Source organism: Staurois parvus, unplaced genomic scaffold (assembly GCF_062004578.1).
Source record: "Staurois parvus isolate SC_StPar_1 unplaced genomic scaffold, SC_StPar_1.0 ptg000409l, whole genome shotgun sequence".
NCBI classification, from domain to species: Eukaryota; Metazoa; Chordata; class Amphibia; order Anura; family Ranidae; genus Staurois; species Staurois parvus.
The window spans coordinates 4,137,593-4,153,160 of NW_028318205.1; the positions used below are offsets into that span (position 1 = coordinate 4,137,593).

Genomic DNA, 15,568 nt, shown 5'->3' on the forward strand with positions numbered 1-15,568 from the left:
CTTTCCAGCTGTTTGGAGGAGCCTTGCGAGGTTCAGGCACTCGCGTGTGGATGAAGGTATCTGCCAGATCTGCTGCAGCTGTAGTAGATGCTGGCTCCCTCTCCAAGACGAACTGTCTGACGTCTGCTGGACAAATGTGCAGGAGTTGATCTCTGATCATGAGATCCTCCAAAGATTCATAAGAATCAACTTTCAGTCCCTTAGTCCACTGTCGGAATGTGGTACGTAAGCGACTTGCCACATCCGTGTAAGAGTCCCCAGGTCCTTTCTGCATGAACCTGAACCGCTTGCGGTACACTTCCGGGGTCATCTGGTACTTCCGGATAATGGCATCTTTTAAACGTTCATAGTCATCATCTTGCCCCTCTGGCAATTCAACAAACGCTTCCAGGGCCTTGCCTTGTAGCCCTGGTGTCAGGTACCGAACCCATTGAGCTTGGGGCACATGGTACTGACGGCACGTTTTTTCAAAGGACAGTAAGTATGTATCAATGTCACTATCCTTTTCCATCACTGGAAACTTGGCTGCGCCCACGGAAAGAGTGGCATCCCTGTGATCTAGGGACCCGAGGTTCTGACCCGATCGCTGCTGGAGCCTTGCCATCTCCAACTCATGCCGACGATCAGCTTCCCTCTGCACCGCCTCTCTCTCAGCCGCTCTTTCAGCTTGCCGTTCCGCAGTTTCTCTGTCAGCCGCTGCTTGGCGCTCTGCAGTTTCTCTGTCAGCCGCTGCTTGGCGCTCTGCAGTTTCTCTGTCAGCCTGGCGTTCCATGAACCGCAGGTATGCCTCCAGATCTGTCTCCATGAGGCGTTTCAAGGCCTCCTGCATCTGAGAAGAGTCTCTGCTAGTTCCAGGCACCACGGTGTTAGCGCTCTCAGGCGGTGGTGTGACGTTAACCTTTGGTGATCCTCCAGTGTCAGTCTCTGTATGCCCATCCTGTGAGGCCGTCTCTGAGCCACTGGCAATGTGGGTAACGGGAACCCCTCTATGTTCAAGTTCCCCCGAGTTCTGATTTGCTCGGATATCATACTCCACAAGATCACTAACCAAATCTTCACGAGTTTTGCGACCGACGTCCAATCCTCGTGAGGCACATTCAACTTTCAAATCAGCTTTGCTCATTTTCTCGTAATCTGCTTCACCAGGCATAATTGCAAGCAAAGATAAGATAGAAGAGAAAGTAGGAAAAGAAAATAGCTGTTGCTATGTGTCTCTCTATACACACATATATATAAAATAAAATATGCACCACTTGTTTCTAAGGACTGTTTCCACAGAGGTTACAATCCTTCAGTACAGAGCCAACTTTTAACACTGCACTGAAGCTCTTACTGCAATTATCCCACGTACGCTGCCAACAATATGTCACGACCCGCGGTCGCCGCCACCAACAGGCGACAATCGCACAGCCGCGACTAACAGTAATACGTCACGCCCACGGCGTCAGACCCCAGACCTTCTCACCAAACTCGTGACCGAAGGGCCGGCCGATCCAAAACCGCGGTGTGACGCGCGTAACAAGGCCCCACCCAGCTGCACCCTACACAGCGATTGCCCAGCTAATGGACTACAATCGGTGCCTGCAGCCTGGATGCGCTTGTTACTGGGTCGGGTTAGTTACGCAACTAACCCTCTGTACTGCCACCACCACTTTTGTCGGAGACTGGGAAACTCCCGTTACTAAATATACACTATAATGATTGAAATATTGGTCTATATAGCACGGCCCGCAGACCTTGCTATACAGAAATATAACCACAGTAGCGTCTCTTCAAAGGCAGGGATTCGTGAATTGCAAGTAAGTGCTTAGAAACAGTTTAACACTTTCAGAAAGAAAGATTTATTACTAAAAGCGTGGGATGCAAAATAAATATGTACAAAGAGATATCACAAAAATATATATATGTATACAAAGACACAGCAAACATAGAATAGCGAGAAAATACAGGGTAAGTTACTTGCCTTGCCTGGTTTTAGCAAATTCAAGTTGTGAGCAGAAAGCTTCTTTGATCTCCCCTTGTTACGATGTTGCTGGGAGATCCCTGTGTGTGTGAGTGTCTGTGAGACTAACTCACTTACTCTCTTAACGGTTCCTCTCAGGGGCAGGGAGGGGGGCTCTGACTACACGTTTTGGGAGTAGTCATTGGGGAACTCTAAACTAACTACAACTCAACCCCCATGATATGAAACATACAGTGCAGTTTTCTTATCTTGATTAAGATGGGGGAGGAAATACACTTACAACCTTTATGACTGCTGGACGCAGGATGTCTTAACCTGGTTGACCCACACCATTTGCCAGGAGATAAAGTCTGCCTCACAGGAATGCAGGGGGGATGTGAGGATTCCAGGAAGACCTCAAATACACAGACAGAACACGAAAACCAGGGTTGAGGGGGAACTCCGCTCCAATTCTGATGAGCAAGTTTGCCACACCATGTACTTGCACGAGTTCTCCTATTCGTGCAATTACTCCCAATACCGAAAATTGATACCTTTGTGGTACGATATGACCTCATACAGAACCATGTCTGGTTGCTGTGCTCACAGGACTGGAGGGGATGTATAAGCAGTCCACCCCCAAGCTCACACTTCAGACCTATACCCACATTGATCCTGGAACTATCTACATCTCCTCAAGCCCTCTGAGCATCGCAAGCGGTTGTGGTTTTGGATTTGGCAAGCATATGTTATGTACTTTTAACATATAAGTTGTTATAACAATAATAAACTGTTTGCTTGCCCATTGCTGCATCTCTTAGATGACTTTCTATATTGGAATCACACAGGAGTGGTGGGGAAAACCCCATGCGATTTGGACAGGAATCGCACTGCATTCCTGTTCAAATATTATGAAATTCTTTGCAGTGTGATTTGAGCCCATTCATTTAGTATGAGCTCAAATTACACCGGCAAAGGTACCGGTACTCGGTATCAGTGAGTGGTTGACCAAAAGTATCGGTACTCATACTTGCCGGTGAGAAAATGGAATTGGTGCAACTCAAGAAAATACCCATTATTATATGGAACAGAAATATTCCTTAGGTAAATTTAACATAAAATATATGAATATATAAAATATATCTGGCTTTACAACTTGGTATTTAACTTTAAAACCTTGCCTATCCCCAGAAAGGATTCAGGAGATGCAGGAACTGACTGACTGAATGCCATTAGTGTAAATATTACTAATCTGTGTAGTTTGGATCTCCCATTCAGTAGATCTAGCATCCTAATATATCCATGGACCTGACTGCCAGTACTTCAAATGTGTTGTACCAGTACTTCAAATGTGTGGCTGATGGACTATAAAGTTGAATAATTTGCCAATAGTCACTTCTGCCCTAAAGTAAAACCTGCACTTAGGCTGCTAATGCTGATCTTTTTTGTACATTTGCTGCATGCCTGAATGTCTCTGGCTTAATTACTTAATTATTTTCTGACCCAGAATAATGGTGCTTCCACTGAAGTTAGACCAAAATTAGAACCGTTGATCTGTGTACTTATTCCAGATCAAGGAATATTAAATCTGTTGAATCCGCATGTCAGCCAGGAAACTAATTTTTTTACAGAGGGAGGTTGAAAAAGGCAGCCTCCATGTATCTGTTACTACAGGTTTCCTTTAATTTCCCATTTCTGCCTTTTTGGAAAAACTTAGGTTATCCTTTAGGGGCCCATTCACACCTCTCGAATGTAGTGAGTTGTGAGAATTCACATGTTAACACAGCATGTGTTATTGCTTTCTACATGCCATGTTTCACAAGAACCCCAATGTACGACTTAATGCACCTCCAATGCACATGCCCTGTAGCACACCACAATACATGCTAATGCACTACTGTATATTGTGGTGTGCTGCATCAGAAAAAAAGGTGCATGTCCAGTTTTTGGTCTGTTTTGGTGCGCTGACAGCCATTCAAAGAAATTGGCTGCCTTAAAGCACTGTGTGTTAATTCGCATTGGTTAATGCAACACACCAAGACAGACAAGTGTGAATGGTCTCATAAGGAAATACTGAGTCTTTTATAATTGTTTTAGCCCAAAAATAGCATTGTGAGCACCATAATATCATGAGCTTCTGACCTTTCCAGGCAGATGTCACTGACTGACTCAGCTATAAAATAGGTGCTCCTGAGAGTTTAGGTAGTACTGGGCTTTCTTAATATTTACTTGCAAACTGAGTATCAAGGCAGCACCCTCTATTAAACCTTTATTTAGAAAATTAGAAAATTATTTATAAAATTTATAAAATAAATGTATTATTTATAAAATTAAATTGATAAAATAATAATAATAATAATAGTAGTAATAATAATAATAATAATAATAATACAAAAATTGTAATCTTCCAAAAACAGGAAAATAAAAAATTGTCATGCATGTTTGGTTTTTTCTGGTTTTGTCTCTGCCTAATTTTTTAAATGTACATTAAGATTGTTATAGAAATATAAGTGCTCACTTTTCAGCACTGCCCTCCCCCGCAGTTGTTGCTGGAGTGCGTGAGACAGACACTAAGATCTACTTGCTGGTAAAAGAGGAGAAGAAATACATAGAGGCCCAGGCCTACTGTCAAGGAAGAGGTGGTACACTCAGCATGCCCAAAGATGAGGCAACCAACAGTCTGATCGCTTCTTACATTAACCAAGCTGGCCTCAGCAGGATTTTTATTGGCATCAACGACCTGGATAGAGAAGGTCACTTTGTGTATTCTGACCGGTCTCCATTGCAGACCTTCAACAAATGGAGGCAAGGAGAGCCAAATAACGCCTACGATGAGGAGGACTGTGCTGAAATGGTCTCTTCAGGAGGGTGGAACGATGTTTCTTGTCTCATTACTATGTATTTTATTTGTGAGTTTGACAAAGAAAATGTATAATGGTGTTTCTATACAAGCAAATGACATATGAAAGCACATACCAGCAATTTCCCAGTGGACCTTAACCACATTACAACTGCGCTATAGCCAAATGACAGCTACAGCGCGGTTGTCCAGTTCTGGGAGGGCATCATATGACGTTCTCCCAGAATGTGACCCCAGCGGTGCGCACCTGGTGCTGTCAGTGATCGCTATGTCCTACGCACACAGCTGATTACATGCCTAGGTAAAAGGCCAATCACAGCGGCCTTTTACCTTGTGATCAGCTGTGTCCAATGACACAGCAGATCACAAAGTAAATACAGTTGCCGGTTATTGGCAGCACATTCCTCACACTGTCACAGCGTGAGGAAAGTACTGCCGATAACCAGCAAATGTCACAGAGGACATCCGCACTGATAATCAAGAGGACTGATTATCAGTGTCTCCCATCAGTGCCGCCCATCAGTGCCTAGCAGTGCCACACACCAGTGCCAACCATCAGTGCCACCGATCAGTGCTGCCCAGCAGTGCCACACAGCAGTGCCTAGCAGCCAGTCAGTGCTGCCAGTCAGTAATGACCATCAGTGCTTCCTATCAGTCCCCATCATTGCTGCATATCAGTGCAGCATCATCAGTGCCTCCTCATCAGTGCCCACCAGTTCCACCTCATCAGTGCCCATCAGTGCAGCCTCATCAATGCACATCAGTGAAGGGGAAAAATTACCTGTTTGCAAAATTGTATAATAGAAACAAAGAAAACTTTTTTTTCACATTTTTTGCTCTATTTTTGTTTATGTTTTGTTTATAGTGCAAAAAATAAAAACTACAGTGGTGATTATATACCACCAAAAGAAAGTTCTATTTGTGTGAAAAAAACGATAACAAATTTCATATGTGTACAAAGTTGCATGACTGCACAATTGTCATTCAAAGTGTAACAGCACTAACAGCTGAAAATTGGCCTGGGCAGAAGGGGGTGAAAGTGCCCAGTAGGCAAGTGGTTAAAATGAGTGTGGCTATGCAGTTTTGCTTTGATACATTCTTCCTGATTTTATTTCCAGTGCCATAGCACTCTCTTCCCTGCAGCCTGCATGGCTACTGCTGTTGTTATGGGCATGTCAGCACTTATGGTAGTGAGCACTATAAAACCACAGCTTGAGGTTCCCCAGGGCGCGGAATCTAAGCCCCAGCCTGCTTGTTCACCAGGGCCCTGATGGTGCGTTTGGAATTGGAGCAAGCTGGAACCAGGTCGCGGCCCCAGGTACTCCCAGCTGAGGTAGAGGAGAACGCTAGCGGGATCAGGGTACACCAGGAGTAGACACAGGAGGTCCAGTTGGCAAGCCAAGGTCAGGACAGGCGGAAAACTAGCAATGTCAGGAACGAAGCTGGGGTCGGTACACAGATAGACTATAAGCAAGGTCAGGAACGAAACCGGGGTCATTACACAGAAAGACAAGTTAGCTTGCAGTCTCTTGTGTGTTTACTCTTACCTCCTTGCTGCTCTTGATAGAGCAGCAAGGAGGTAAGAGTAAACACACAAGAGGCTGCAAGCTAACTTGTGACAGGGCAGCTTTGAGGGAGAAGCATCTTGTCCTACATTTTCGACAGCTCAATGCCAGCCATCTCTTGAGCACAGAAATTCTGTCAGATGGTATATATTTTCTTCTTGGTAGCTGTACCATACACCAGAATCTACAATCTACAAAATCAGAAACTACACTAAATGATACCCAGGCAAACCCTATTAGGTTATGCTCTCTCTGTTGCAATAATTGTTCTAGTCATTTGTCAGGTGGGCCATCACATATGAAAAGACTAAGATCTCAGTTGAGACAATATCACCTAATGGTGGTCACTTAGAAAAAAGATGTTCTAGTTGCATTTATAAGGTTTTTTGTATTTATATATATGTGTCATAGCATTGATATTCGAAGGGTCAAATGCTGTGTTCTAATCACTTTTTTGGAAAAAAGTTATAGGGATCTATTCTTGCTAGTGGGACAAAGCATTCATTACATTACCATCTTCCCAGGAAAAATTGTATCTAACGGATTATAACGGATTAACAGACTACACATTTGTTAAACTATGGCCCAATAATTATTTGCAATAATGATTGGTATTTTTAGCAATGTTACTGTTATTGTTGGTCCAAATTGTTGAAAATAATGATTGGAGAATGAAGTGAGGGATACAGGAATTATGGTAAAAAGATGACTACTGAAGACTCCCTGCCCCCATGTCGGCATTCACAGCCTTTTCACATACGCTCATCTGTTTACAGAGCTTCACCCTCTCTGTCCTCACACTATACTGAGGGTGTCTTTTATTTCTAGGGGGTAAACCTTCTCATTCTAATGACAGTCCAAATGCAAACCATGACAAATGCATAGTGATTTACTTACAACTTATTTCCCAGACAGCTACAAGACAGCCAGGCCCACATCTATCACTCATGTACATCCCTTCTAAGCAGATCACTAAGCAGCACACAGGATCTTTTGTGGTCATCAAATCATTTAAGGCTTACAAACAGGAATTGCTGAAAGCAAATCCAAACTTTAATTAACCCCATACACTTTGTTCAGCAGGGGAACAGGGCAGCTTGAGATGTCTGTATATACACTTCATAGTTGATTGCATTCTTTCTGTCATGAACACACCCAAGGGAGAACCAAGAGTCTCATGATGCTTCCTAGCCACTTGCCGATCGAAATACATATATATATATGTTGCAGTTTTCAAGTGGTATACAAGGGTTATGGCTGAAGATATCACCCATAACCCCAGTATTAAAAAAAAAATGTTTTCAGCAGCTGTTTCTCTTTCAGATAAAAGCAATCCTAGTGGCTGAATAGCTGCTGGATTGATTTTAGAGGCAGTAGGAGGGGACCCCCCCACCTCTAGCCGGTGTTTCCTGGCTAACCATCCTCACCGGTGAGCCCGGGATTCAATTTGGCGGTTGCAACAAGACACAGAGGTGAGGAAAGACCAGATCGTCTTTCCTCACCTCTATGATCTAGGAAGATCGGAGCGGCATCACTTCCGTTCTGGGCCAGATGTAAACAATTTGTTTTAAAAAAAGCATAGGATCAATCTTTTTTTAATAAAAATAGAGGAGACATTTAGGGTCTTATAGACCCCAGATGTATCCATAGAGAGGACCTGTCATCCCTTATTTCTATTACAAGGGATGTTTACATTCCTTGTAATAGAAATAAAAGTGATTAAAAACATTTTTAACGGGACAGTGTAAAACAAAAATAAAGAAGAAAACAAAAAAATGGAAGTGTCCCCATCCCTCTGTGCTCACACGCAGAAGCAAACTCATACGCATGCATATGTAAACGATTTTCGCACCACACATGAGGTATCGCCACAAATATTAGAGCAAGAGCAATAATTCTAGTGCTAGGCCTCCTCTGTAACTCTAAACCTGTAAAAAGTGTTGCCTATGGAGATTTTTAAGTGTCTCAGTATGTCGCCATCCCACGAGAGTGTACAATTTTAAAGCATGACATGATAGGTATCTATTTACTAGGCGTAACATTATCTTTCATATTTTACTAAAGAACTGGGGTATATACTGTTTATTTTTTGTTATTCATCAAAGTGTATTTTTTTTAAATTGCATTTGAAAAACCGCTGTGCAAATACCGTGTGACAGAAAAAATTGCAACAATTGCCATTTTATTCTCTATCTAGGGTCTCTGCTAAAAGGATATATATATATATATATATATATATATAAATATATATGGGAGTTCTAAGCAAAAAATACAGATTTTTACTTGCAAACAAAAAGTAACAGAAAAGGCTTGGTCTTCAAGTGGCTAGGTACCACTTATTAGAATATGAGGCCTATGTGACTACTGGGAAAAGGCCTTACCACTGGAGAAAAGGTAACAGCTGACTGAGTCCTTTTCTGACCATTACAGTTGGTAAGTGCTCTTCTCTATCTCCTTTTCCTCTCCTGCAAATTCCTGATTAGCCAGAAGAAGTCTCCTGCATACAACAGTTTTCTCTGAAACACATTCACCAATAACAGAAAAACCCAAAGATGTTAACCCTGTTGTCTACTGTTACCTAGTGTTGATTTCCATTGAATGCACTTGTTGTACTATATTACAAAGGAGGACCATTCTTGTCTTTTTTTTAGCAAACATCTAGTGTATTTTAGAAGAGCATTAAGCTTTACAGAGATTGTTAAAATTATTTTACTGTAATGGCATACAAATTTCCAATGTCCTTCAAGATGACTGTAGAAGCAGTTTGCTCAGTAAACCTATAACGTCACATAGCATGTTTTTCTTGGTTGACAGCAGTTTATATATTCTTACTACAATCATGCACACTCAGTCGAGAAAGAAATGTAAAAATGCTTAGAGGTCTATTTATCAATGTTTTTACACAAGATTCACCCAACATTCAACCAAAGCTCACTTTTCTAATCCAATCTTATATGAAAAATGAGGGAATCTTAGGTAAAAATTATGATAAATAGACCCCTTAACATTAAAAAAAAATGTTTCTCAACTGAGTGCGCAGAATTTCAGTATAACATCTAAAAGCTGCCATCATGTGCTGTATGTGCTTTCATATGATTCACATTTTTATTGTTACGTCTCTTTAATGTCATATCATCAGTATACATACCACTTTTGATAAACAGTATATATATATTGTAGATGTGTAAATATAGAGGACTACTGTAAATGCTGAATTAGACTATCCAGTAAGATTATTATTGATGTTCTGTGCTATTCTTTTGTAATATTATGATTTTCTCTGAGTTGTATATGAACAAATCCAACATGCAGAGTGAAAGTGTGCAGTAACACCTGGTTACTAAAGGTCAGTTTAAAGTGTAACAATTATCTACACAAATTGAAGCTACACCTGGACTCCATATATAACACATATTTCATAGACTGTTCGTTACAAGCATATAGTCCCCCTACATTAATTTTTTTATGTGAATTGGAATAATCTAGTTAGATATAAATATTTGTAGAAAAGCAACAACTTACTTACTAGTTAATTATATGTTTATTTCAATGAGATTTAGGTCAAGCAGACTGGTTTCCAAATTGGTACATGCAATTTAGTGTAACAGCTCTAGCATTTGATAAAAAAGGAAGGTACAGTATACAGTATATGACAGTTTTACCTACACATTGCAGTTTAGTTTTTAATCAAACTACCAGATATGTCTGCTTTAAAGTCCAAGCAGATTTAATAGAAACATATTAACACATCTCTATTAATTAATCATCATTAAATGTATTATTTTAAATGCAAGGTGGACAAGTACCTACATTTTAATTGTGTTCTTGCAGTTCCCTATACAGCAGCATGCAACTAGAGGAGGGAGGGGCAGGACAGGATCATAGGATCTTTCTCCCCGTAGCATCCTGTCAAATTTGAATTTGTGACAGAGGGGCTTGTAGTTCTCCATGGAGCGCATGTGCAGTGATGCCACCTGATTTGTAGTCAATTTATACTTCCTTCATCTTTATATCTAAAGGTCCATACCTTGGCATGGACCAGGGCTGGAGAAAGACTCTGCAAGATCCAGAGGATTGCACCTATGATCCAATGATTAAAGAAAACGCACATTTTAGCTTTTTGCAAAATGGGTGCTTTTATTATTTATTTTTATTTTTTTTACAAAAGGAGAAATTTTCAAGGGTAACTTGAAGAAAAACAGAACTATGGTAGATAAAAAGGATGACTAATACAAAGTCATAGACCAGATGCAGTCTTCTCCCTATGTGGAAAGTTCCAGCACAAGTGGTAGAAATTCAGGTTGCTAATGCATGTTTTACAGAAAGTGGCAAAGCATCAGTTTCAGGCAGCTCTGAAATGGAAACTTTTTTTTTTCCTTGGAGGATTCTAATAGATGAGGAAATGAATATGTACATGAAAATGTATGCTGTGGTCAGGCAGGCGTACAGCTGCATATAAATATAAACAGTACCCTCCCATATAGTTTAAAGTCATTTTGGTGCAGAACAATGACAAAGAAAGCAAACAAATGTAAAATGTGCTAAATGATTTTGGGCAGTCTCTGCATTAATATTGTTTAGAAAAATTAACTTGAAAATGGACATTATAAATAAAAAAGATTAATTTGACAAAGTGACAGGTCTCTGGAAAGTCCACCTCCACCCCGACACACTTATACTCACCTTCCTGTGCTCCTCTGCTGCTCCGTATCACCATTTGAGCCCTTCCCAAATAGCTGGTGCTTCTATGTATGGGGAGCATGTGATCTCCTCTCGGGATGTAGTTCTTGGGCCTGAGCAGCCATTTGCTGGGCCCAAACACTATCATGTGAGAAGATGGAGAATGTCAACCGTATGAAGGTTCTGGCACCATCAGTCATGAAGTTTGCACAGAGCTACAGTGGAGGAATGGAATAGTTGGGGAGCAGAGTGAAGATGAACAAAAGTAGGTCAGGGTGGACTAGTAAGAGACTTTGTCCTTTGTCCATTTGGAGAAAAATGATAGAGTCTGTTTAATACCTGGGAACTACAAATGAATAAATATAACTTTGCCAGTACTTCATATAAGCCTAATGTAAAAGTCCAGATATCAGTTGTAATAGGCCATTGCTAGAACTGATGCATGTGACTCGAGTGCAGATAAATGTGATATGTGGAAGTAAAGGAGTAACACCAAGCTGAGGCCCTGTCAGAAAGTGTACATTGTAGCAATAAATTGCTCCAAACTGTCCCTCTCTTGGAACTAAATACCTATGTTCCCTTTTCCTTCTCAGTTCCTCATTTTTTGTGTGATGAATAGACCTCTGTTAAAAAATGTATTATTTGACATTAAAAGTGTTATACTACACTAAATCTGTTATTTAACCTTTATATTATTGCATTTGTTTTTTTTGAAAAGCCAGTATAAAAGAAATTTTGTGTGAAAAATATTTGTGGGCTTCACCAATAATTTTTGTATTATTTCTTCATGGTCCATGTACCTCAGTGTGTAACACGGGTGATGTCCTTTGCCTACAAACTTTATGATAAATGATGTCCTCCTTTTAATCTCAGAAAGATTGCAGGTATGGCAATACTTTATAAATGCATAATGTTAAACTAAAGCAGTTGAATGTTACAGAGCAGTTGGTTTTGGGTTCTATGAAGGGGCTCACCTTGGGAATACACTACTATTCCCATATAGTGAATTATTACATTACAGATTACCAGTTCTTAGATGTGATGGCTGCATTAATTATTTTTTAGGCTTTTTTTCCTTTATTTTCATCTGGTGATCCAGTCAGTAAATCTGTTGTTTTTCGAAAGAACAAATGATCAGTTACAGGGATGAGACAAACCATTTACCACTGACAAGGATGCAATGATTATTTTTTATTTATTTATATAAACCTTTATCCAGAAAGGAAAAACATCTGTTGTTGTAACTGCTTATAAAGTATTAGCTGGAGTTTGGCTTCAATTTGTTAGTGTATCTAAATCTGCTAGGACTTCTAACACTCCCCTCCTCAAGACTGCTGCTGTCCAAAAGGCGTCTCTGTGCTTCTTCATCCAGATTGGGGGCACTCTAATATTGGAGGTATGTTACTGGCCAGAACACCAGGTGAAAACAGAGGGGGAAAAAGCCAAAGATGTTAAGATTGATGCAGCCACCACATCTAATGTGTTAGGGACCAGCCGGTGGTAGCCTCTAGTGTTCCACAGACCAGAATTCCCCAGGGCGTGGAATCTAGGTTCCGACCTGCTTGTTCACTAGAGCCCCTGTGTCAAGGTCCTACCTTTTCCCAGAGGTTATGTTACTCCATGTGCTGGCATCCATCTTGGATTTCTGCTGAGCATGGTGGGAAGCTTTTATGCCTTCAGGTCTCTGAGGTTCATCCCCCAGAGGGGTGTGGCTGAGTACATATAAGCCTGTGATCCGCACATGCTCTTTGCACTTGTGTCTTGTGTCTTTGTCTTGCTACAGCTCTGTGTATATGCTCGTGACTCTTCTGGTATTCTGACTCGGCTTGTGACTAAGACCATTCTCTGTGTTTTCCTTCGATCTGACCTTTCGTTGCTGAACCCGGCCTGTGACTTGTGATTCTCTGTCTACTGTTCTGTACTGTTTTGTCCTGTTGTTGTCGACTCGGCTTGCCTGACTACGCTATTGTCATTCTCACCAGCTACACGCCATTGGCGGCGGCCATTACCGCAGCCGGGGTGTCTCGGGGGCCGCGACCTGGTTCCTGGCTGCGTCAAGTCCATCCCCACCATCAGGGGCTCTGGTGAAGGGCAACCTGGGACTTAGACTCCGCGCCCTGAGGGACTTCGGTCTGTTGGTGGCGGTTGTCGTCAGCCAGTGCCTTACCCTGCCACTAGGCCTACCTGTCCGTTCCACAGCCCTGCCCTGACACCCTGATGGTGGGGATAGACGTGGAGCAAGCCGAGACCAGGTCGCGGCCCCTGGGTGAAACCAGCTGTGGTAGAGGCACCTGTCGGTGGTACGCAGCAGGTGAGAGTCTGATGTGAGGAGGTAGAGTAAGCGAGGTCAGACAGGCCGGGTCGGTAACAGCGGAGCAGGTCGGTACAAAACGGCAGGCAGAAGAATAAACGGGTCACGGTCCAGGTTTAAACAGGAGATCAAAAGTGCAGGAGCAGGCAGGAGAATGGTCAGGCAAGCCAGGGGTCAGAACAGGAGAAGTCAGCAGATCAGGATCAGACAGGGTCAGCAGCAAAGTAAACTCACAGGAACACAGCAAAGACCATACGGCACTTGAGCATTGCAAGAGCTGGGTTTAAATAGCCTGCCCGACTCCTGACAGGCGCTCCTGGGTCCTAGTGCTTGCCCGGCGCCATCATTGGTGACAGGCGTGCGTGGATCCTAGTGCCCGCCTGCCTGTACGTTTGTCAGGATTCTACGCATGTGCGGGTTCAATCGCCGCGGTGATCTTCCCATTCCCTGACATAATGATTGGTAAGCTGCAATAAATTACATTTTTGGTTTTGGGTCTGCAAGAACAGTTTAGATAACTGAGCACCTAATCCAAGGCTTCCACTGGACTGTTATTTTCCATTTGAAGTAAAGTTTCAAATACCTGTCCAGAGACAGATATTTAATGTTGGACTTAACTTGTCTATGCTATTAGCCATTTTGGTTAAGGTTCTACACATGAGATAGTGTGCCATTGATGCCCCAGTGCCAAAGATCATTCTTATTAAAGCTCTTTCCATAACTCTGCATGATTATTGAAGCTGAATATTCATCTACAATTCTTGTCGGACTTATCTCAGGGAAACAAATGTCATCATCTGCCTAAGTCTTTTTTAGAAGGTCAACTTTGCCGATGCATCTAGTCAGAGGCTGTCTGCTGCATTAAGATTGTGTCCTTAACAAGACCATGCAAATACCACCTCATGTCTATGGGTAGCCTAACAGAGGCTTAAAGATGGCAGTTAGAAGTATTCTTCTGTGGGGTTACTAAACAGGGATGCAATTGTAAGTAGAAAATGCCTTGACTGCAATACCACCTTTACCTGACATATTTTTCAATCTTATCAGGTATTGAAACATTCACACATTTACTAGCCATTCCATGAAAAGCGAAAGTACCTCCTGATAGCTTACTCTTCTCCTCTGGCCATGTTATGCTAATACATGCCTCTCTGCTACCTCCTTTGCTAAAGGAGTCCACCCAAGTAAATTTAAGTGTCAGAACCTACTTAGAAGGATCTTAGCTGGGCCAATCAAAATGGCTGAAGGTCAGAATCTGGCAAAAAACAGCTAAATATGTGAGCAGCCAGTGAGGGAACTCCGGGACACTGCAAGGCTGGGGTAAAGGTGGGTATGGTTTTGCTTTAAAGAGACATTGCCATTTTTCCCACTGCTATCACTACCACTGTCAGTCTGTAGCAGAGCCAAATTAATCTCCTAATGGCCCAGTGACCCAACGTGCCAACTGATTAGCCCGAGCCTCTGGGCAAGTTCCAAAAATTACCAGCTATGCAGGTTCTGCATTCCTAATCTGAACATTATTTCATTCTATGGTGAGCTTTAGATTGACATTACAATAGTGATCTGTACTGAGAGGATTCAGAAATTACTCTTTATGTTCTTGTTCCCAAAGTTAGGTATACAATATTATATGATTATATGGGACAAAAGCAATTTCTAAGTATATCTGGTTCTATAAATATAAAAATCTGAAAACTTGCCCAATTATAGGAGAAAGAAGGTGTAAATATAGTAACATATCATTTAGAATATGTGATATAATTCTGTGCTATCACTTTAACTTTCACATCTCAGAGAAAATCAATAAAGCGTGGTAACTGATTGACAGCGTGGTTAGGACTTGTTCAGTTCTGTATTTATTTAGCCAGTTCAAACTCCCAGTGTAAGAGCTTTGAGCTGTGACTGGCAGTGATCTTGGTGTACATGGATTCCTGCTTATATGGTAAGATGACATGATATGCAGTTACTATGTCAAGAAAAAAAGATTTTCTTTGCAGCTCTTAACTTTCAATAGCTGTTTGTTCTATATCAATCAGTAAATCTGACACTTGTAGCAAGATTCCAGTGTGTGGTAGCAGGTTAAATCCATATATTAGTCAGCAGTGAAAAATCTATGGCACTGGAACCCTTGGACATCTACATAGTGCCCTGTATGAGTACTACAGATTAAGCATAACTAAATTCAGTACAGTATTTTGGCATAACAATAT

General features: G+C 41.6%; 2 protein-coding genes across 2 annotated transcripts in view; both read left to right on the forward strand.

Moving 5' to 3' along the window:
• The window catches only part of COLEC11 (collectin subfamily member 11), a 51,760-nt gene extending 46,063 nt beyond the window's left edge, over positions 1-5,697 (forward strand). Inside the window, exon 7 of the mRNA XM_089686738.1 lies at positions 4,486-5,697. Coding sequence (XP_089542864.1) covers positions 4,486-4,877 — 392 coding nt within the window. The 3' untranslated portion in view covers positions 4,878-5,697. The remainder of the gene's footprint in view (positions 1-4,485) is intronic.
• A 9,537-nt stretch (positions 5,698-15,234) lies between these two features.
• Positions 15,235-15,568, forward strand: part of ALLC (allantoicase) — a 47,930-nt gene continuing 47,596 nt past the window's right edge. Inside the window, exon 1 of the mRNA XM_089686704.1 lies at positions 15,235-15,300. Within this exon, the coding sequence (XP_089542830.1) occupies positions 15,282-15,300 (19 nt within the window). The 5' untranslated portion in view covers positions 15,235-15,281. The remainder of the gene's footprint in view (positions 15,301-15,568) is intronic.